Here is a 22,729-nt window from a genome sequence, read left to right as displayed (position 1 = left end):
ACCTCCCTGTTCCTCAGCTGAGAGGCTCAGGACAGACTTCAGGAGTGTTCTGACTGGCATTAGGTGTTTGCACAAGTGCCACAGCTTAGAGAAAGAAGAAGAAATCTTTCCTGTGGTGTGGAATGCAGCTTGCCTGCCTTTCACTGCTTGGTTCCTGCATCCCTTTTTGCTTTCAGAGATGGTTTGAGGGCGCAGTATCCCAAACAAGACTCTCAGCCAGGTCGTATTGGGACAGGGGGAGACATGCTCCAGGGGAAAAAATGGAAAGGCAGAGTGGAGCCTTTAAGATTTTGATACAGATATGAGCCCATATCTCAGTAGTCACCATTTTAAAGGGCACGTTGCTTTCATCTCTTCTTTATGGACAATGGAAATGGCACTCTCCTTAGTGGCAAAGGCTGCGGTGGGAGGAACTGAAGGTACAAATGGTCTCCCAAACTTGTATAAGAAGAGAATGTGGGCTGGCAATAGGATGCAAGTTTGTTGATTCGCTGTCAAATAACTGTCTGACATCCTCTTCATTTATTTTGTTGTTCACTGTGCAATAAAATTATGCCAAGGTTTGCAGCCACATATTGAGGCAGCGAGAGTTACACTTTTTCGACTTATATTTAAAAACAAGGCAAAGCAAGTCATTTTCTGCAGGAATACTGTAGTACATTCATTTTACATTATTTGTCCTGGAACTGATTAGCAGCGGCAGCTTTCACCATAATTACACAGATCATAATTAAACATATTTTTGTTTTATGAGCTTTGGCAAATTCAGATTCTTTATAAGGCAGCTCTTAGGAATGAAGGCAATTTGCATGTTATAGCGAAGCGCATGTTAGAAGAGACATACTAGCAGATGGCTTCAGGGCTTGTTTGCATTCAAAATACATAGCACCTGCAAGCAAAAATGCATAGGGCTTTCTCCATGATAATTTAGACTTCTTATCTACATGGAATTGGTGTTACTCACTGGACCAGTTATTTAATTCCCAAATGTCCCCAAATATGTCAGAGCACCTGGGCTTCTGTAGTTTCCTGGCATCTGCTTATAAAAGCTCTGTCCATTCCTATAATGTTTGCTAGTTCTTTTGTAGTATATGCACCTGACCTGTAGGAATAGATCTCAGTATATGAACAGTCTGTAACTGCTCCCTCTCTGTCATACACTAACACCTTCAGAGTGCCTTGCAATATGATTTCATAAATCTGTCTGAAAAACAGGAACATCAACATCACTGTTCTTTATCCAAGGAGCTGAGATATCAAGACATTGTAAGTAATTTGTCCAAGGTCACAGAGGGACACTGCAAAAGACTGATGACCTGACCCAGTTTTTCATGTCCTAAGTCCTACTCAGTTCCTTAACTCTATAAGACCATTTGCCTTACAAGACCAGCTCTGCTAGTCTTAAGCTCTGCTGAGTATCTGACACTAGCTTCCTTTCCTGAACCAGGCGGGACACACCACCACAATACTGCCCTGAGACAGCAGATACGTTATTCCAGTTTAAAGTTCACCCTGCATTTCATTAACACTCATTTTCCAAATTCAGTGAAATTCACATTTGAATGTGCACTCCTTTCCTGACCCATTTCTGTAATGCAGCGGTGCCAGGTACCAGTGACAGACAGCAGTGAACTCTAAGCAAGTTCAGAAGGTGAATTATGGTCGTGTCTTTCGCTTACCTAATTATTTTCTGAGTCACAACTGAACTGAAGCTGTTCTCAAAGGCAATGAGTAAGTTAGAGGGAAATCCACTGCCAGTGTCTGAACTGTGGGGTGACTGGTAGGGGATCAAACTGTGCTCAGCTTTTGCTTTCCAAATGTCTAAGGTAGCAAACTGTCTCAGTCTCAGGCATTCGAAGGGACCGCTTTTCGGTATATTAACTCATAGCTACATGATGCGCACGTTTGGGGAAGTCACCTGCTTGTTCCTGAAAAATTCTACATTCCTATTCTCCTGCTACTTAAATGAGGTGGGTGAGAATTTTGGATGAGCAACACATGCAAAATCAAGTCCTTTGGGGCAATACTTAACCTGAGGTGACCAACTCTATTCAACATAAACCTATATACATAGGATACTTTACGTGGCTTAGTAAACAGTATGATTCTGCTGAGAGCATTCTTCAGCCGGGATTTCCGTGGGAACTGATAGCACCTAGTCTGTTTTGTGAACACTGCTGAGAAAAGTAAAGCCTTGCAATTTTTGCAGTATGTGACATCTCAAGGTTTCAACTCCCAGGAGCTGCAGGTGAGAAGTCAGACCTGCATCAGAATGACGCAGAACAAGTAGGTCAGCAGTTTCCTTGCATGCATCCTGTGTGTGTAGCTGTGCGCGTGTGTGCATGCATTTGAGAAAATGGAAAACCATGGCACTGAATGTTTAAGTTTCTGTTCTGTCTTTCTTTAGGCAGAAGTCTCACTGACTATTTCATGTGCAGTTGAATAGAAATGGGGCCGTTTTGGCCTTTCGCGGTAAAACATGTGGCAACATTATGTGGAAATGGTAAAGAATTGCAGAATGGGTGGATTTATTGTAGCAGTGAGCGAGGGCTTTGGCTAAAAATAAGGAGAATGGTGTTATTCTTTGCCGTATTTCATCTCCCCCAATTGCACTCACTCTGCTTAGTGCCTGCCAAACTGATAGCTTGCTGAAGATTTAAAGGAGCAACACTCACATTTCTGTAACAGTTACCAGAATAGCTGAGGTTATCGTCTCTTCTTCAGGCTTTCCTTCCCAAAAGCCTGCGAGAAGCAAGCGTTCTAGACCCTGTTCCCTCCCCGCTTTCTCTGTGTCACAGGCGCTGTCCTGAGCTGCTGCTTCGACAGCCTGGGCTGTTTACTGTGCCCTGAAAACAAATGGCGTGTTTTGGGGGCAGCAAGGGATGACAGAGTGTCTGGCCAGAGATTATAATCCCCTCAGGCTGGGGGAGCTTTGCCAGCGCACGGCCCAGGCTGCGGACACCCAGGGATGAGAAGGGCAGCTCTCTGGAGCAGCTGCAATTTGGGCAGAATGCAAGGGAGACAAAGAAAGGGGGTCATCACCCCCCCAGATCAGCAGTCTGAATGAATTCAAGCTGCCTGTGCTTCTCCGGGAGCCTCTGGTCAGCCTCAGCCTGGGAGGAGCGGTCCCGCTGCAGGGAGGGGGGCTTGGGCTGAAGTCCCCAGGCGGTGCCAGCTGCTGTCAGTGGCTGTCCTTCGGAGCCCCGCACAGGCCAGGACAGGAACCTCCTCTGTCTTTTGAAAGAAGCAAACAGGAAGAAAAAAGAAGAATGAAAAGCGGGAGGGGTTTGCAGGGGGGAAGTTGGTTTTCCTGCGGCACCCAAAGCAGAGGGGCCCGGCGCCCCCACAGCCCAAGCCGCCTGGGGATGTGCCAGGGAGGAGGCGGGGGGCGGGAAGGGGGCAGCCCTCTGTCAGCCTGCTGTCAGCCTGTCCTTTGTGTGTAAAATAGTAATTACAACGGGACACACTGCCATGCCATGCGAAGGCGAGGTTGCCGCGTTTGCCGGGCCGGAGAATCGCAGCGCGTCCTGCCAGGGACCACGGTGCTGGCAAGTGTCCCCCATCCCAGAGGGCTCCCAAGGGCGTGGGGGCTTTGTCGGAACAGGAAGGGAGGCATGGGAGAAGAGGGAGGGGGCAGGGGGTGAAGGCGAAGGGAGGGGGTCTGCGCTCCTGGGGTGTGTGCGGCCAGTAAGGCAGCTAAAACTGTACCAGGCTTCTCTTCGCCACCAAAGATGCCCAGCGCCCGCGGCTGAGGCGAGGTCCGCGGCGAGCATGGCCGGAGCGGGGACGCGCTGAGCATCCTCCAGCCAAAGCCGGCTGGGTCGGCTAAGGAGCGGGGTCGTGGAGGGCAGCGAGGCTCAGGAAGCGCTTCTGCCTGCTCTGCCTCCCGCCTCCCCCAACCCCGCTCTCTCCCCCAGCCCTCCCCTTCATCCCTGGTGTGTGTGTGTGTGCGTGTGGCAGCCAAACGCCGAGGCGAGCGGGAGCGGATGGCGGATTGCACGCACGCCAGGCAGCCAGGGATGCTCGCTTTTCCTTCTGCTGCCTGCGGGCAGGGCTCGGTTTCCGAGCAGAGTGGAGAGAAACCCAAAAAGAAAGCTTTCTATCTAGTGAGGATGAAGCCACTGAAGGAGCCCATCACCACCACCACTAACAACAATGTCTCTTTTGTGATACACTGTCACATAGGCAAGGAGATCAAACACATTTGCAGCAACTGCAGTCGCGGGGAGGAAGCCCGTGACGGTGAGTGCCGAGGGGTGTAGTGCCGAGTGGGTGCAGGAGAGAGGCAGGGGAGCGCGTTGGCTTCTTGCATGGGTGTGCATGTCCATGGCCGCGCTCCCGCCGGGGGCTGGGATGCTCGGCTTGCCCCTTGGCAGGTCCCGGGGAAAAGGGAAAGGGAGCGCGGGAGAAACGCACTGGGCATCCGTTCAGCCGGTCGATCAGGGAGATGCCAAGAGGGACAGGTCCCCTCGTTTGCCACAGAAGCTTCCTGCTAACAGTTAAGGAACCAACTCCTTCTGGTTTGTTTATTTTTTTTTTTTTTTCCTCAGTTGCTATAGAAATTGCTGTGTGTGTCGGTTGTGGTTTGTTATCGTTCCTGTGAATTTTAGATCAGGGTTTTCGCTCCTCGATACATCAACTTTTTCCTCGTTGTGCTGCAGTAGAGTTTGCTTGACTCAACTCGGTATTTGGAAGGACTGGATTACCTGGAATCCAGTTAGTGTGATTTTCACCATGCTGTCAAATGCATGGGGGGAAATAGTATTTTTCTTGGGATTAATATAGCGTTCTTCATCACACAACTGTTCTCATCCCTTCCCCCTCTCCTTTTGGGACTGAGCAAAACCTCCAGGGGATATTCAGAGAGTGACAGTGTAATCAATCACAGGTGTTGCTACAGGTAAGTATATGCTTTTTATGTTCCTGGGAATGTAAATATCGGAAGGCAACAATGACAAATTATTTGGATTTTGCCAAAGTAAGCAGTTAGGAGAAGCTGAGAACTAAAAGGGGCATAAAAGCATTCAGGCAAAAAACTGCCTCACAGATGTTACCCCGCATTCTTGTCCAATGTTGTATTACTTTGCTTTGCTGCGTGGTTTTACATGTTACTTGGGATTGAAGGCAGTCAACTAAGGACTCCCTATTAACTGATGTAGTAGACAGATCTAATTTTTGAAGGGGAGGGAAAGGCTTTTTTGTTATAAACATGAATATGAAATTGTCATAATTTTCTGAGCTGAGGTTCTCAGTAGTTGTTGGCATTTCATTTTGCGTCTTTTGTTGCAGAGATTGTTGTTGATGAATTATTATTATTATTATTATTATTATTATTATTATTATTATTATTATTATTATTATTATTATTATTAACCAAAGCTGCCTTCGTTTGCTTTGTGCAACAGAACAAAATATTATTTGGGATCTGATGATCCTTTGTCAACCACAGGTCTGCAGTTTAATGAAGTAACTATGGTTTTGTTAATGTCTCTTTAGAATTAGCATCCTGATAGAGTGATTATAGTTTCCTTTGATTAAACTGCAGCTAAAGCTGAACGGAATTGCTTTTCGTGTAAAGGGGGAAGATAGCCTGAGAAGCCTGGAAACCCACAGTGGGTTAAACACTCTTACTGCTTATGCCACTACAGCAGAGGGAAGAATCTAATGAACGCTACACAAAATGTTGAGTGCTTTCTTTCCTCTTATGTGCTGCTGGTGACAGCAAGCCCCACAGATATTAAATGAAGGGCTGTGCGCAGCAGCAGTAGGTGTTTTACACTATTAGTGTGGTTTACTTATCCTTAAAAGCAAATTAAGCCATTTGTTTAAAAAAATGCTTTCCTAGATTAATTGAATTGACCTAAAACTCCACTGCATCAACATCTTTTGCTGTTTTTTTTTTGCAACCCTGTACTTTAAATCTTAGCACAGCAAGAAAAGAGCATTGCTTTCCTCCCCTTTAATGCACATATGTGTGTGTGTGCATGGATGCTTACAAACGTATAACTCCAGTCACTTGTACCTCTTAATGGACTCATAGGTCTATATTTAAGTACTTGTTTTCCTTTTTTATATTTGATTATTTGTCTTCAAACCATGAGGTACTCTTAGTGGAGGATCCGCCTCTTGACAGGAGATAATCTGCTAACCCTAGAGAGGCAAAAAATAGAGCAGAGGGGCAGCAGGCTTCCAGAGCATCTGGTCAGTCCATTTTCACCCCCTTGTTCTGTGGGGCAGAGTTTTATTCCACCACATGCAGATAACTGTTAGGGTCATCATTTTAAAAGGCTGTAGTACTGGTACAGCCTTAATCCTTTCCTACTAGCATGCACAGCTACAAGCTTCTTTCAGAAAGTGAAGAAGCTGTAGTCCTAGCTATGCTGGTTGAGCACTCTGACTGGCTTCACTCTGACACGTTTTTCAGGGCTGAAAACTGCCAGTATTTCCCTGGTTAGTACCTGTTCTAGGTCTTTTGGAGTTTAGAGGGAAGGGGTGATTAATTAATTGAAATGATGATATGATCATAATATCAGCAGAAGAGACCTGTGACTAACCCATGTTCAGAGAGACCTGTAGGTATCTTGAGATGTCTGTGCATCCTCACAGTTGCACAGTGTAAAGAGCACCCTGAAAGGGGACCTCTCAGTGCATTTTATTAGGGAAATGCATATAACTTTGCAATGTGGACACCCCATCCTCCTATTCAAACCTATATATACTTTATACATGGTCTTGTAGGCCTGAAATTGCACTGGTGAACCCAAAAGTACTGTGTGGATTCTGTGACCTGAGCAATTATTTGTTGGAACTGTGTACAAAGACCAGGATTCGGTCCTTATAGCATAGGCAAGCCCGTGGGGTACATTGCTTTAATGCTGAAATGTCCTCCAAATCTGGTTACGAGTCCTGGATTCCAGTCATCATCCTACTTTGCATTCTTATTGTATTAATACTACTGCACTAGCAGAACCAGAGAAGGAAAATTCATGCTAAAACAGAGGGAAATCCTTCAAAGACCACTTACTAGTCTAGCAAAAGACAAGACTAGGAGAATAGCAGAAGAGGAAGCCGTGAAACCAAAGGAAAATATGGAGGCAGGTGCTGAGTCGTATTAAATTTTAGAAGGGAGATCATGTAATTTGGATAGAAGTTGGTGAAGGAGTTTGGACATGCAGGTGGGCTCACTGAAGTAAGGACAAAAGGAGTTGATGTGGATGCAGCACTTTCATAAGGTAAAAAAAATAAGAAGTGAGAAGCTCAAAGAGAAGCTGGAGGTTACAGTAATGCAGATGGAAGTGGGAGATGCTTTAGCAGAGAGCAGGGTGTTTAAAGCACCAACATCAAGAATTGGGGTGGGAGAACAGCAGAAATGGTGTTGGAAATGGAGAAGTAGTGAAACTGTACATGAGGGAAGAATGAGGCGTGTGGTTTCATCCTGTGACATTTGAGAGGCCACGGGACATCCAGGACAGGATGCCAGGGAGGCAATCAGACATGGTAGACTGAACCAAGAGGGAGAGGTCAAGTGTAGAAAGATGTGAGTCACCTCCAGCGATAAAAGAGCAATCAGGGCTGAGCCCTGAATGCTGCCAGAGTAGGGCTGCGAGAGAGATGTTGGGAGGATCAGTATAGTGGAGAGTTGCAAAAGTCCCGAGAACAGACAGACAAGATGTGAGGAGACAACACAAGTGGAAGTATTTTGGAAGAGCCATAAGTATGAAGGGGAATGAAAATACCTTCTGAACTTAAATGCGGGAAAGTGACTGATAAGCTTGTAAAGCTAATGGAGCCAGAACTACAGGAGATCCAGGTGGGCTGGGACTGCGTGATGCTAAACATCTCCTGGTATGTACAGAGCACTTCTCGATGTACTGATTTCAGTGGCCTCTGGGTGGGTTGTGGCGGTGCTGGGTCGTAGCAGATGGCATGACTGATGAGCAAGGGAACAGCAGCTAGAGGAAAAAGTACGAGGAGAAGAGATTTGGCTGGCTTTTATTTAACATATTCATACACTACAAACTGACTGCAATCCTCAGTCTCCTACACAAGCCTGAGCCTGGATCTGGAATATGGTTTAGATGCATCTCTAGTGTGGCTAGAAAGAACTGCAGGGTTTTCAGAGGCACCAAGAAATAACCTAACATAAAGAGCGGGTGCAGCAACTGAAGTGGGATGCTTTTGATTTTTATAGAGAGGATCTGACAAGTCAGCTTAAGTGGAAAGCAGTTACCTAATAGTGCATTGGAAGAGAGGGGCTGCACAGGGAGATGGGGTTTACATTGGAGTGACACATGAGGGTTCTCAGCTCAGTTCCCACCTCTGCAGAGAATCTCTGGGCAACTTCAGATATGCCCATCCGTGTATCACTCCGTGTGTAACTTCCATGTCTGTAAAACTGAGATAATGGGATTTCCTTTCACCTGCTTGCTGGTCTGTAAATAGATTATGAGTCCTTTGGGTGGCAGGGGGAGGCTGTCTCCTGCCATTTGCATTCCTTGTGCCAAGGACTGCAGGACTCCAGGTTTTTGGGTCTGTAGGTACAAGTGTAGTGGAAATACAAATAGTATTAAGAATAAATATACCCCAAAAGGTTTCATTCAGAGCTCAATCTCAGTCTGCCTGTTGTATGCTCCTATACTTCAGGGTTTTGCTGCTTAAGCAAAAATTATTTTTTTATCTTATATATGCATGAAAATTAGCATGGACTGAGATACTGTTGCTGTAGGAATTCCATACTTGTTTTTCTTCTCTGTCCCTTTTCTAGCTATTCCAGATAAATATCTTTTCTAAATGAAAAGGGGGATCTGGAGCGGTTGTGTGTGGGGGGGTACATATGAGTGAGATTCCCACCTGGAATTGAAGACTGTTATTTTTTTCAACTGGGAACTTTGAGAACATTTACTTTATCATCACTTAAGAGATTGTCTCTGAAGTGATTATTTTGCTTCCCACAAAAGTAATTATTAAATGCAATAGCTATCTTCTAGACAAGCCATAAGCCCTGCAAGAGCTGTATATAAAAATGTTTTCCTCCACTAATTCTCACATTATTTCAAACGGTACCTGCTCTTCTATTTCCATCTCTAGAGTGCGCACAGTATGTGGCTGTGAGGCATTGCAGTCATTTACAATTGTATCTCTTAAAAATCCTAAAATATTTTGGAGGAAAAAAATTAGACTACACAGAATAGAAAAGTTGGCAAAAAAACCCAGCATACCTGGTCCTGCTGTGAAGTGTGGGAAGCTGAAAAACATGTTTGAGGTTTCAACAGCTGATATAATTATTCAATGTGTGCCTTTAGTCTCTGAGGGATAGTTACCTTAAAGAAAGGTGGGGGGAAAGCACAGGCTTACATTGCATAGTGAAATATGTCTCCTTGACAGCACAGCTCATAAAATAAAACTGGTTTATTTTTGCCGGTTGAACTCTGTACTGTTCGATTGGGCTGAATACAGTGCTGTGCCAGAGACAGTTCACGAGGCCAAGCAAAAATATTCCACATCCCAACAGGTTGCCGGGGAGCCTGGTGGGACACTTTGCTCCCACCAGCACCGCTTTCTGCTTAGGAAGATAACAGCCCAGGCTGAGAATAAATGTGCCTTTTTGGGAAGAAGGTGTGATCCTTATTCATGGTAACTTCCAGATGGCAAAATCCCAAGGCGGGCAGGACACGAAGATTTACTCCCTTACCAGAGAGCGAGAAGGGCAGAGTCCCAGCGCCCCTCTCCCATCAGTGTGTCTTGCACCTTAGGGGACTGATGGAACCTCATCAGCTACCTGTGGTTTTGTCCTGAGATCAGAGAGAATAATGGGGCTGTACTGAGCTGGGGTGGTTGTACATGGCCTGCAGGCAAGGAAGAGAGGGGGGAGGAAGAAAAGAGGAAGAAGAAAGTCAATTTGGGCTCTGAGAGGCTGTATCTCTGGCATACATGCTGAGACTAGCAAATGCAAACAGCTGACTGGTGAGATGTGAGGCTTTCCTTGAACACTAGAACTTACTTCAGTTGGCTAGTCTGCAGTAAAAGGAAAGAAAAGGGATAGGGAAAGAGAGGAGAGATCATATCTTGTACCTTTAAGTCCCAAAATAAAGCTAAAAGAAACACCACTTAGCCTGCAGTAAGTCATCAACTGCTCATGTGCATCTCTGTAGTGATGAGCTCATGTCCTGCTAAATTGCCTGTAGGAGAAACTGCTGGCCACAAAATAAGCCGGTTGTGCACCATTCTGGACCAGGCTGCCCTGGCAGTGGGAAGTTCACGGCCCGGCTTGCACAGGCTGTCACTCAGCAGAGCTTTGGGCTTGCTTTGAAAAGCCCTGGAAGATGCCTTGGCGAAAACTGCAATATAATTTATATTATTGACTGAAACTGTAGGAACAGTATAGGTAGTAAGCAAGGTCTTCACTTTGGTAAATTAGATAGTATGGGGGGAAAAGGTATATGCAAGACTGAGTCAAGCTTATGCAAGCAAATGTCTAAATCCCTTGTTTTCCAGTGAAAACTCCTGCACCCTTACCAGAGAAATGTTAGCCACCTTTTCCAGGAATTCTGTATGTCTGTGTCACTGATTTGAGCAGTTTAGGAACAAAAACAACAAAAATGACAGAACTGGTCACAATGGCTCAGCACCCTCTCATTTTTATTACACAGTGTTGACATAAGAACACTGATAAGAGAACACACCAGTTCTTTTGGTCTTCAGAGGGTGAACGGCCAGCCTGTTCCAGTCCTGTCTCCTCTCACTTATTTCTCTCCTTTTCAGTGTGGTAACTCAGTTGTCATCTTTTGAAAGCATCTCACCGTCCTGCTCTCTCTCTCTGTTCTGAAAACTAAGATTAAAGTGTTGAGATATGTAATCCTCTTAAATGCAAAGACTGGGGCAACAATGAAAACACAATGCAAAATGTTCTTGTGGGGAGTTCAGAAATGCTCTGCTCTAAGTATATGTTGTCATCTTGAGTAGTATGACTAGTTTTGATTCTTCTGTATCAAACTGGATACGTCAGATATACAATACAGAACTGTTTGATAAACCATGAAAGTCTCCAAATTTTCCATGTGTTAAGGGGGGAGGCAGTGCATAAAAAAGGGTCAAGATGCAAAAGATGGCATAGATCATGGAGGAGAAGGTTCTCTTCTCGCTCTGTTATTACCAGAGCACTTGAAAATATCTGATATTGACCTGGCTGAACAAGCTTGGCTTTCTCTGCCATTTTGCATCATCCCTACATCCTATTTTAAGCTTTGATCCCCACCCAGAGGGGCAGTTAGTTTCCATTTCTGTGTTTTGTCTTTTCTGAGTAGTTTCCTTACTTGCTTAGCGATGTTTCTCTTAGGGGATGGTTGGCATAGCTGGCCTGTTTCTTTTATAAAACTTGAGGTTCTTAAGAAGAAAATGAGATGTATGGAAGTACTTCATTTTACATCCATTATTGGAATTTTATTCATTAATATCATCATTGCCAGTCAGAGCTAAGCAGCAGAAAAATACTGGGTATCAGAAGAGATAATCTGATTCAGTATTTTGGCATGTGATGTCTCTTCCTTATGTCTCTTTTTGTTTCACTTTTTCTTTCTTTAGTCTGAAATCAGTACTACTTGTATCAGTTCATGTCATTATAATACCTTCTGCCTCTGTTTAGAAACAAGAGTTAATATTGTATCATTAAAAGCATTGAGAGTTCATTTATGGGCTTATTGACCTATGAGCAAAACCTATCCTTTTGAGTATGCTGCTAGATATGTAACTTTATCATTCATTGCTGGTACCTCAGCAAGAGAGGTAGACATTCTCCATTAATGTTTGTATTGTAAGAATTTATTTCTTGATTCATTTCAGTGGCTGATAGTAAATGCATAGCTATTCCTTTGCGTCTTCTAATATTGTCTTGTTTGTAATCAGACAATACTGAATTTGGCTTCCTGCTGTTGTCACCTTATTCAGTCCCCCATTAGCCAGAACATAATTTCAGGAGCACAGTGTACGTCTCCGTGGTACCACCTTGCTAAGAGTCTGCCAGGACGGCTGAGATTAATGGGATGTGTTTGTAGTCCGTTCAATCCATTGTGCCAGGTCTCATGCATCTTCCCAAAGCTGTTGGCCAAAATCCAGCGTCAGGGCACCAGGGCAGCTGAAGGGCAGCACCAGAGTGCAGAGTGGTTAAGCCAGCCCTGGCTGCATGTTCCAATGGCTTTCTTTAGAAACTGGAGGATACTGTGATGTTTGCTGTTATCTAGGTAGATGCTGCAAAGAGGTGAAGTCAGGACATACTTGGATGCCCCATTTTTCCTTTGTGACTTACATTTGCATGCTTCTTGGAAAATAACGATGTTCTTGTCATGCCTATGAGCTGGAAAACTGTCCTCTTGCTAGTTTTTGGCTCTTGTGGAGTGACATGAATCTTCACTGATCTGTTGCTTTTAGTCTGCCTCAGGAAGGACTGAGTGAAGAGGAATAAGGTAATGTCTGATCTTGTCACGGTCATCTCTCTTTGACTTTCCTGTCTTTGGATCCAGCTTGCTGAAGATGAGGCAGGTCTAGCAGAACCCCTGCCTTTGGGTGACATTCTCAGAGTCAAAAGAAGATGAATTAATTGCAGTTGCTCTGAAGAACAATGAACACAGTGTGATTTAAATCAAAGATAAAATCAGTCATTATGAAACCACCTCCTGTAACTTCTTGGAACCACTAGATGTATCGTTTTGTCCCAGTTATGCCCACGCCACCCTGTCATAGTGTCCAACAGCCACCATGAAGATGTGCTGTTGGGAGAGATCCAGCGTTGTTCCTTCCATAGATAGTGGAAGTTTTGAGTGTTTAAAAATATGGCTCAGGAGTAAAAACCAAACAATTCCCAGCTTTTTTTTTGTTCCCCCAGAAAAGTAAAATTTCATCAGAAATCTCCGAAGAGGAGGGCAGGTTTCTGCATATGTATGCTTTACAGCATACTAGTCAGGACATGGACCAGGAGCGAGAGACACATGTCCTCTAAGACCTTGGTTTGTGTAAGTGAGATTAGTGTCGCACCCATTTCTTTGCACGTAACTTGGAGAGGTTTTCAATCTCAGCTGCCTACTATATCAGCCAAGCCTAAGGGTTGCAATTTAAAACGTACAGCATTTTGTGAAGAGAGGGCCCAGTACATCTGCTAGTTGGAACATTTTTGAAAGGATATAAGGTGTACTTCAAGTCTTCTCTTTCTTTTCTCCTGCCCTGAGTGGTGCAGCGCAAGACTATGATGACAGGCTTAGTACTGGAGTTCAGCAGATGCCTTCCCCGTAACTACTTAAGGGAAGGATCTTGCCCTCTGTCATCTTCTTTATGACATTTTTTAGGCCATTAGTCTAATGGCTTTGTGCAAGAAGAGTACGGGGAATAAAATTAAAATGAATGCAATTATTTAATTTATCTTGGGAGATTTTGGTAGCAGAGAATGATTTTTATTTCACCTTGCTTCCTAGGAGAAGTTGATTACCTGTTTGAAAAAGCAGAGAGGGGTAGAATTTTAAATCTTTCCTCATAAAGCTCTGGAAGCACAGAATTATAATGATGGTAACACTGAAAATATCATGTCATTTCAAGAAAGGTATGTCTAGGTTTTGTTAAAAAGAGCTGATAACAATATTCTTTATCTTCAGCAGTGGGTTGAGGGATGTACAGCTGTAACAGGAATACCATTGTCCTGAATATTAGTTATCCTTTCAACACACTCAAGAAGCCACAGATGAAAATGTCAGTAAGCAAATGTTGGTATTTGGGATCTAAAGATAAATAGTTAGAATAATCATTAACTACATCCTGACAAAAGAGCCAGGCCTGGAGATGCCACTGTGGTCTACTGCATCCACAGCCCATGTATTAGCAAGCTTCTCTGAAGTATTGGGTATCCATATATTCACATCCACATGGACCACATCCACGGTCCCTAATGTCAACAGCCCATGTCATAAGGATTATGGCACTGGCTTTCTCTCTCTTTGCACATCCATTGGGTGCAGCTGTTGTGATATTTCCAATATTAAGATACTCTAATGCAGCATGTGCGCAGCTCCAATGTGTTGTTTATTTTTTTAACATAGAGACTTTGTCAGCCTTGCTTTTAGTGAAGTAAATAAATAAATAAAATCAGTAGAAAAGTTATTCCTTCTATATCAGCTGAAACTGAAGTGATATAAAGAGTATGTGTCATGCTGCTATTGAGCTTTATAGCATATCTTTCTCATTTTACTTTCCAATCTGCTTAAAATGTCAATACTGCTAAAAGTTCAGATGCTCAGACTGAGCACTCAGCAGTGCAAATGCACAGACATGTGGATGGATGGATGGATGGATGAAACTATTTGAACCAGAAGTTGAACCAGTATTGAAAGACCTCTCCCCTCTCCTCATCCCATGCACCAGCAAAACAGGATGGTCTCCTTATGCTAGCACAGTGGTTTTATTGGATAAACACCTTAGAAACTTAGGTTCAGTGTGAAGGAAAAATCAAGTACAGAGGCTTGTATGGAACTTCAGCTGTTTGAATCTTAATTGTACCGTGTTGAGAAATAGAAGAGTGAGATGAGTAAAGCTTTCATTAAAATTTACAGCCCCAAAGTAACTGTCTGCTGGTTTATAGCCATCAGGGTGAGGGGTTGTCTTCTAGCAGTCTGCTGTGGCACTTAGGATGGGATTTGCTGCCTGCTCCAGCATCTGAATTGAGAAGAGCAATTTCTGACTGTCTCCTCACTATGGCTGCCAGTCTTTGACTCTTCTAGCAGCCGTCAGAGAGAATTAGCCACGATACCTAAATGGGAACATAAGGAGGGACTTGTGAGACTCTTTTATGTAGCTTCCCTTCCTTCTGAGTTCCCCCTCGTAAGTGGCATGTACAAACAAGCTAGAATTCAGGACATATTTTCTTTTCTCTTTCTTGTGTGTCATATTAAAATAAGGTTGGCATTTTGTCTGACTCTAGGAAAGTACTCAAGTTATTAATGTGGGCTTGGCTTTCTATGCATTTCTGTCATCCCAGTCAAACATCATTTTCCTTATGAACTTGTGCTGTGTGTGGAAATGCATACGCCTAAAAGAAAATAGGGGGATCTGTAGTTCCAGTGAACTGATCATTCTTTCTCCTGTTCATCTCAAGTTGGCAGAACAGCCAGTTCACTAAGCAGCAAGACAAGCGTCAGTTCACCAACACATTTTCTGGCATTGCATAGAGGATCAATAAAGATGCTTTTGGGTTATATTTTTATTCGGGGTTGGTTTTGTTTGTTGTTTTTTTTCCTCAGCCTTCTTTGGACATTGGGCCCTGTGTGCTAAATAAAAAAAAAACAAACATAATTGCAAGCCTGTATGAAGATGGGTGGTAGTTTTAGATGTCATCTGTTCTGAAAATACAGAACAGCTGTGTTTAGCAGACAAATGAAGGTGTTGTTCTTTACCTGCTATGGATTCATTTGTTTCATAATTTTGCATCATTATTGTTGTATACATTGTATAGCAGGCTCATTTTTATATGTTTGTGTGTAAGTACCTGCAAGCACATCTGTTTCATTTCTTGTTTTCTCCCTTTGTAGCAAAATGCTTGGGAGATTTGTCATTCTGAGCACCATCACAAACCTTGTAAAGCTTGAGGTACTCAGACAGATGATGTGGCTTAGGCCAGTCTCTGACTTGCGAATTCAGACCAAATACGACTTAAGTAAAGAGACTTTTGAAAATAAGGTTTGAGTGGCAAAGACTCCAGTTCAGTTGGAAGAGCATATGTGCAAGTTTGACCTTTGGCTTGGCAGAAGGGGATCTGTAACACTCATAGGAGATATATCTTGTAGGAGATATTTTGCCCAAAAGTGATCAGTACTTAAAATTGAGAACACTCTTCCCCATAGGTTGTATGTATAGAGGCAATTTATATTGGCAAAAATCCTCAGAAAGTCTTATGTTGTAGTTGTTGTGGCTTTTGGTTTGTTTTTTTCTGCTTGGTAGAAGAATCATGATAACTTTGAGAGGAAACTTTCAGCGTTTAGAGAAGTCAAATTTCATCAGTTTGTTGCATTCTCCAGTGCCAGCAGTGAATGGGTTAAAAGAAAAAAAAAAGAAAGGTAATTTTGTTTGAATTGTAAGAGATGTCTGATTTTGGTTGGGTTTTATCCCCCTTCTGTATTGAAATGAAATTCTCATGCAGGTGCATATCACAGTTACCTTCACAATGTTGTGAAATGAACTTTACCGCTGATGTCATGGTCAAGTGGCTCCATACAGGCAGACCCCATGGTGCTGCTGGGGTGTTCTGCTTGTGTTTGCAGCTCACAACGCGCCACTGGTTCCTCTCTCGGGGATCATTCCTATCAGTACAGAGGAAAGCAGACATTGAGACCATGTGCTGTAATGTCTTCTCTGCCAATTTCTTTCTCCGAATGTGAATTTTAGCATGGTGGAAAGGTCCCTTCTACAGCTTCAGCTGATAAAGTCCTCTGCCATCAGTAAGAAGGCATGTTTTAGTGTGCAACCAGCATGTCTGAACCCCATGTGAGAAGGACCACACATAATGCAGTTCATCTCCCCTCACTCCTCCTGCTCATCTCATTAGTTAGAAGCAAAGAGCAGAGAGCCGTATTTTACCCTCATTTGCAAAGTTTTGGTAGCCCCAAGGACAAAATACACACCTAATTCCCAAGATGGTCCTCCAGTGACTACATGGCTTGAGTGAGGCAATCCTAACCCTTGCAACCTTTGCTGTTCACTTTGGTATGGTCAGGATTTCATTCGTTTCTCTCTGCTAACATTATTACCATGTATAAAGCTGCTGAAACTATTTCAGTAGCTTTTTCAATGATCATGTTTTCTTGGCTCCCTGTAGGGTTTTTTTTCCCCCCTTAGCTCTGATCTAAACTCTTTCTCATTTTCTGAAGTATTTCTGGTTGCTGGACTTGGAATTATTCATGAACCTGAAGCTACATGCCCAGATCCTTCCTTTGACTGTAACATTTCTTTGGTAGATGTAGCAATTTGATTACTTGATGGGCTCCATCTCTTTTTTAAAGGCAGCAGTTTTTAAAACCAAAGGCTTTCCTGTAAATCTACTGAACAAGAGCAATAGCCTGCAGAGCTCAGCATCCATAAGATACCCTAGAAAGCTAAAAAAGGAAGGTGAAAAAGGTGAAATCATAGCTATGAAAAGCACACAGAAATACTCGGTGTGTTTTGCCCATCAACCTGCCATGCTTTATTCATGATTTTAAAGCAGCCATGGGCATTTTTCTCCACTCCGAATATTCAGCTCTGAAACTCAAGCCTCTACCATAAAGGCCTACACAGAAATTTCACCACAGCCAAGGGTCTAAACTAACCATCATTTGTGTCAACAAAAGAATTCTCATCGTAATGACAATAAGTGAAGACTCTATGTGGCTGCACTTAGGTACTCAAAGTAGAACTATTTAGTCCATATTTTAAATTCCTGAACATGGATACAGGCTGTCTCTTTTCAGAGTCCAGTGAAACTTTTTTTTTTGCTAGTCTGTTACTGATTATTTTTTTTAACTCGTATCTATGCTCATTATAAATGTGCCATTTGGTATAATTACTCTTTTCCTCTTGGCTAACTTCCTATCAAGTTCTTTAAAGAACAGAAATAGAAGTTTCTTTTTTACCAAGAGAAGCAATATAGAGTTTGCAAGGGAATGGATTGAACTTTCTAGCTCTTAAATGAGGTACTTTGTTCCTTTTCTCCTGGTCATTAAAGTAATTAAAAACTTTTTATCTTTATGATGATAATGGTGAGATGGTACCATTGTGTTTAGAAAGTTTATTGTTTGTAATGCCGTTTCCTGAATGGGATTATTTTTAATAATAGGACATGCCACTTTCCGGTTTCTAAATAGGCTAAAGACATGCCTTCTAAAGTGCACGTTTTTAGTAAAATAAAGTAAAAAATATTGGATATTCCCACTTACGAGAACTTCAAAAGAAAAAGATCAGAAATTGCTCAGTCCATCAGAAGTCCCCTCAGAAATCAGAAGCATTTAAAATACTTTCTACAGGCTTTCTCAAAATAAATATCCAGCCTTTAGCACTAGCGGTCTGTTTTTGGAAAGGCTCGACCCTTTAATCCCCAAGAGCTTCCCTGATTGCCAGTAAGGGGCCAGTAGAGCAAAATGTTCTTCGATGTGAGCAACTGTGTCTACCCCTGTCCACATGGCGATCAGCAAAATCATCACCCAGTAGCAGAGGCCTCACAAAATGTGAGCAAGAAGCCCGTGGGCTTCCATGGACCGGATACTTTTCTTGGATTACTTTTATATTTTGCAGCTGAGTAGAATTTGAAATTCAGGCTGGTATAAGAGATAAATCCAACCATGCAAATGTAATCTTTCACAGCTTCTTCAAGAAGACAGTTTTAATTGGTAGCCAGACATTCAGTGAAAAAAAAAACTTAGGAAAAAATGTAATTTCTTCACTGGGTTAAATTTAGGAGTTGAAGGTACATGGGCTTCAGTTCTGTTTTTCCTTGTTGAATGGGTGAAAGACTTTCCTGGAAGATGACAGCTTATCTGTCATCCATAGCTTTGGCTTTCAGAAAGAACTTGAGCTGTGATAGATGAGACTTAACTCTAGACTTGATGAGTTTGGGAGTTATTTGCTGCCCAGGGAAGTGGTTGAGTCACTGTCCCTGGAGGTGTTTAAAAGACACGTAGATGAGGTTCTTAGGACATGGTTTAGTGACATTGTTAGTTTAATGGTTGGACTCAATCATCTTAAAGATCTTTTAAAATCAAAATGATTCTATGATTCAAAGACAGTTTGGAATGCTTAACATCAAGTGCCTGCACCAATACCACCAGGACCTCTGAGTCATGGTGCTCAGTCCCATCCATGTGTATCGGAGGAGTTACTGGTGTTGCCAGTGGTTGGTGCCCACTTGTAAGGCAATGGTCACAAACACCACTGCAGCTGTTTTTTTCTGGTAGCATTTTGCTTGTTAAATGTAATGTTAGAGCCTTGAATTGCAAATAGTCCTATGGGTATAACTATTAGAGAATCGTAGAATCATTTCAGTTAGAAAAGACCCTCAAGCTCATCAAGTCCAACCATTAATGCAACACTGTCACTAAATCATGTCCCTAAGAACCTTGTCTATGCATCCTTTAAACACCTCCAGGGATGGTGACTCCACCACTTCCCTGGGCAGCCTGTTCCAAAGCCTGACAACTCTTTCCATGAAGAAATGTTTCCTAATATCCAATCTGAACCTCCCCTGGTGCAACTTGAGGCCATTTCCTCTTGTCCTCCCCTTGCTACTTGGGAGAAGAGACCAACTACAACCATGCTACAACCTCCTTTCAGGTAGCTGTAGACAGCGATCAGGCGATCAGCCTCCTTTTCTCCAGGCTGAACAGCCCCAGTTCCCTCAGCTGCTCCTCATCAGACTTGTGCTCCGGACTCCTCACCAGCACCAGTGTGTTTGCGCTTAGAGGCTGCTCTGCTCCAGGTCATGCATAATGGGATCGGGATTTCCAAGAGCCTGTTTCTGCCATGGTTACTTAGAAAGGGACAGGTTTGTTCAGTAGTTTTTAGTGCAGTGGTGTGATGACAGTATGAGGAGGATGCCTTGGACGCTATGCCCTAGATGGGGAATTCTGCTTGTAGCTGCTGTTTACCCCAGAACATGAGGGGTTTTTTTATGGCAGTCTTTCATAGGATGAATCACATCTCCTTTTTGCTGGGTACCCAGGCAGCTCCGGTAATGGGAATCCATCTACTTATTCATCCTCTCCTACTTTCTGGGGAGAGTACCTAGCAGCCAGCACCTCATGTCCCTCCTCTCTCGTGCCCGGGGTAGAATATCCTCTACCACAAGTGAAAGAAAGGGACAGTGAGAGGCAGTATCTTCACTCCCCTTTGACCATCATGCACAACTGGAGGGGATCAGGCTCTCAACAAATCACAGCTGTGACTAGCCATTTCTTTCAATCCAGGAGTAAAGCAGAAGGAGGTTTGGGTTATTTAATCCAGGGTGAAGCCCAAAGTCTTAGAAAAGGGTCTTTGTACTAACCTAAGTATCAGGAGCCATGCTTCCAGTCATGCTTTCTTTAAGACCCACTAGGTCTTGAATTTTTCTTTCTAAATAGCAGTTCTAGTAGGAGAGATGGGGAGTGCTCTTCCATCCTAGTATGAAATGCCATAATGTTCCCAAGGAAAATGGCAGGTGTGGGCTTGAAGTTTCTCAAGAGGAGGATGAAAATGACCCTGCAGTTCTTCTGTTTCCCAAGTAAATACTTTAGCTGCTCTAGCAGAAAAGTCCTCACATCTCATCCTACTTCCTCTGCTGTGCATCTCCTCCCTGCTTGCTGTTTAGGAACGATAAAAATTCCTTGCAAACTGAAGTTTCTTACCAGACCAATTCCTGGTACATTTGGAATTGCCTTCATGTAGCCCCAGGAAAGGTAGGATCTCTGATTTGTCTCTGGTGGCCCTGTTTCTCTCTTGGTTGGCTTTTGGTTGTGCTCCACTTGCAGTGGCTGCTCTCAGTCATTTTTTTGGAGCTGCTGAGTCTCCACATAGCGTTTGTGGTGGATTCTGCTCTAAAGGTGAGGAGCTGCAGTGATATTTATTGGATTTAGTCCCAAATCTGTATATAATAAACACGTAAGTGCTGGAAAACGCAGTGAGTGGTAAGAGCAGTAAGGGATAGGCAAAGGAGCTGATACCAAAGAAATCTAACAATCTTTATTTTCTATAATTGCAGGATTTCTAGGAAGAGATTATGTAGCTATTAATAGCATAACCTGATAAAGTGCTTTGGTTGTAAGTAAACATCTTGTAGACTATGTTAAAATACAGAAAATACTTGGTGTTTTGGGAGATTTCATGTCAATAAAGACATGTTGACAGTGATGCACATAGTGCGGTATAGTTTGCAGAGGTTAAAAAAACTGGCTTTCAGATTGCAATCAGCATGAATAATTAACGTTTTACGTCAAAATGCGGAGATGTTGAAAACAGGGTCCTAAAGGGACTGGACTTCCCAAGCTATTCTTTGCACTTCTGTTCTGCCAAGAGAAATAAATGCACTGAGAAATCGCAGCAGAGAGCAAAGCCACACCACAGTCTGATACCAGTGCTGAAAGGGGCACGTGTAAAGGGCGAGAGATTCAGTTTACGGATACAATGCAAAGTGCTACACTGCTGGGGAGTGGGAATAGTGGGCAGGGGTTGGGAAAATGTGCGTGCTGCTTGGCATGTGGAGGAAAGCTACTGGCAGCCACTTTGTGGCTCATAAAGCCACGACACCAACCCGGTCAGTGCCGTCGCAAATGTTTACATCTGGTGGGAGCTGTTGTCAACCCAAGAGGTCACCATCCCCGTTTGGCAAGACTGCGTTTAGACTGCTGCATGCCATGTCTTGTCTTCCATTGGAAAACAGACCTTTGAGAAGTGAGGAAAAGTTTAAATGGGCAATTTGGATAGTAAAGGGAGGGCTGAGGAAAATTAATTCCAGGTGCAAAGGGAAATTAAGGGAGAATAACACAGCACATGATAATGGGAGAGCAGAAAATGAACCATTTTCCTGAAAGAAAAACAAGGTGCTTTTTTAATTGAAAATGTTCCCATTCAGGTAAAGAGAAGACAGGAGTGTTTAGCAATTAAGAGTAGTTGTTCTGGTTTTTTGTCATTTCAAAAAGACACATGATGCGTCTACATCTTGGAATAAACAAAACTGCCAGAATAAAGTCTGTGCAGTCTGAAGCGAAGGATATTTGCGCTGCAGAGTTTGAAAGAAACCTTGCAACAGGAGTTTGATGGAAACTTATCTGCAGAGTAGACTGTGAATTTGGAATAAGGAATATTATGCTGTTAATTTTTTTTTACGTATGCAAAGTTATTGTCGTTAAATAAAATGGCACATTTAGTCAATTGCATCTTTAGGGCCAAGATCATTTTCAGCCTGTTAATACAGGTTTGCCCAAATACAACAGAAAGCACAAGGTAGCCATTGGTGTTTCCTAGGAAGGCTTAAGATCTAACTTTGTGAAGAAAACCTGCCCATTAAGATAATCATGTGTCTGATTATGAACAAGGAGTGTTAAGAAATGGTCTGAGAGACAACTTGGTGTGGTTACCAGTGAGGAAGGTAATACTAACTATCATGGATGGGATGGATGGGCTTCAGCTACGAAATCGGTCTTTGTACCCAAATACAGTAAGAGTGGTTTTTTTCTCTAAAATGAAAGTTAGGTATATTATATATCAGCAGTATTAACAGGTGCCCTGATTCCCAGACAGACATGGGAATGACAGAACTGGTTGTCATTTTCCAGGGAAACTTCATAAGTTGTGTTGCCTTTGGGAGGACCTTTGATCTGCCTGCTACAATTCTCAAATCCAAAAATAGGTGACCCTTATGTTCTCTGTTACTGGACTTCCTGGAAGTCAACAACCTACTAAAAGATGTGGGAGACTCGTAAGAACATACAGAACAGGTCTGAGATGGCCCAGCTTCTTTTTTGTTGTAGTTGTTGTTGTTTTTTGACTGGTAAATCAACTGTTAGGAAGAACTGCTTTTTGAACTGCTCTTCCTCAGCTTACTGGATTTGTCCATGTCTGATGTCTATGTAGTACCTTACAGCCCACAAACCTCAACATGACTTTAACAAAATAAACCTCAAGCCCAGGGTTAGGTTCAAAATTTTTTTGTGTTTTTTTATTTATTTAAAAGGTAGGGGGAAGGTGCAAAATAAGA

At 43.0% G+C, this 22,729-nt stretch overlaps 1 protein-coding gene across 12 annotated transcripts in view; it reads left to right on the top strand.

The window, feature by feature from the left end:
- PHACTR1 (phosphatase and actin regulator 1) overlaps positions 1-22,729 on the top strand; it is a 333,399-nt gene that overhangs the window by 177,886 nt on the left and 132,784 nt on the right. The window contains exon 1 of one of the 12 annotated variants that reach the window (XM_021301268.2): positions 3,394-3,548. The exons of 7 other annotated variants lie outside the window; for them this stretch is intronic. Coding sequence is in view for 2 of the 5 variants with exons in the window: in XM_021301262.2 (XP_021156937.2) it covers positions 3,987-4,242 (256 nt within the window). In the remaining 3 variants the exon portion in view is untranslated. Of the gene's footprint in view, positions 1-3,393; positions 3,549-3,942; positions 4,243-4,367; positions 4,521-4,668; positions 4,901-22,729 lie in introns of those variants that run through there. 4 more of the 12 variants (XM_065052409.1, XM_021301262.2, XM_021301264.2 and 1 more) reach the window with 4 other exon arrangements.

The sequence above is a fragment of the Columba livia genome, chromosome 2 (assembly GCF_036013475.1).
Source record: "Columba livia isolate bColLiv1 breed racing homer chromosome 2, bColLiv1.pat.W.v2, whole genome shotgun sequence".
Taxonomy (NCBI): domain Eukaryota; kingdom Metazoa; phylum Chordata; class Aves; order Columbiformes; family Columbidae; genus Columba; species Columba livia.
This window is presented reverse-complemented; position numbering and strand designations above follow the sequence as displayed.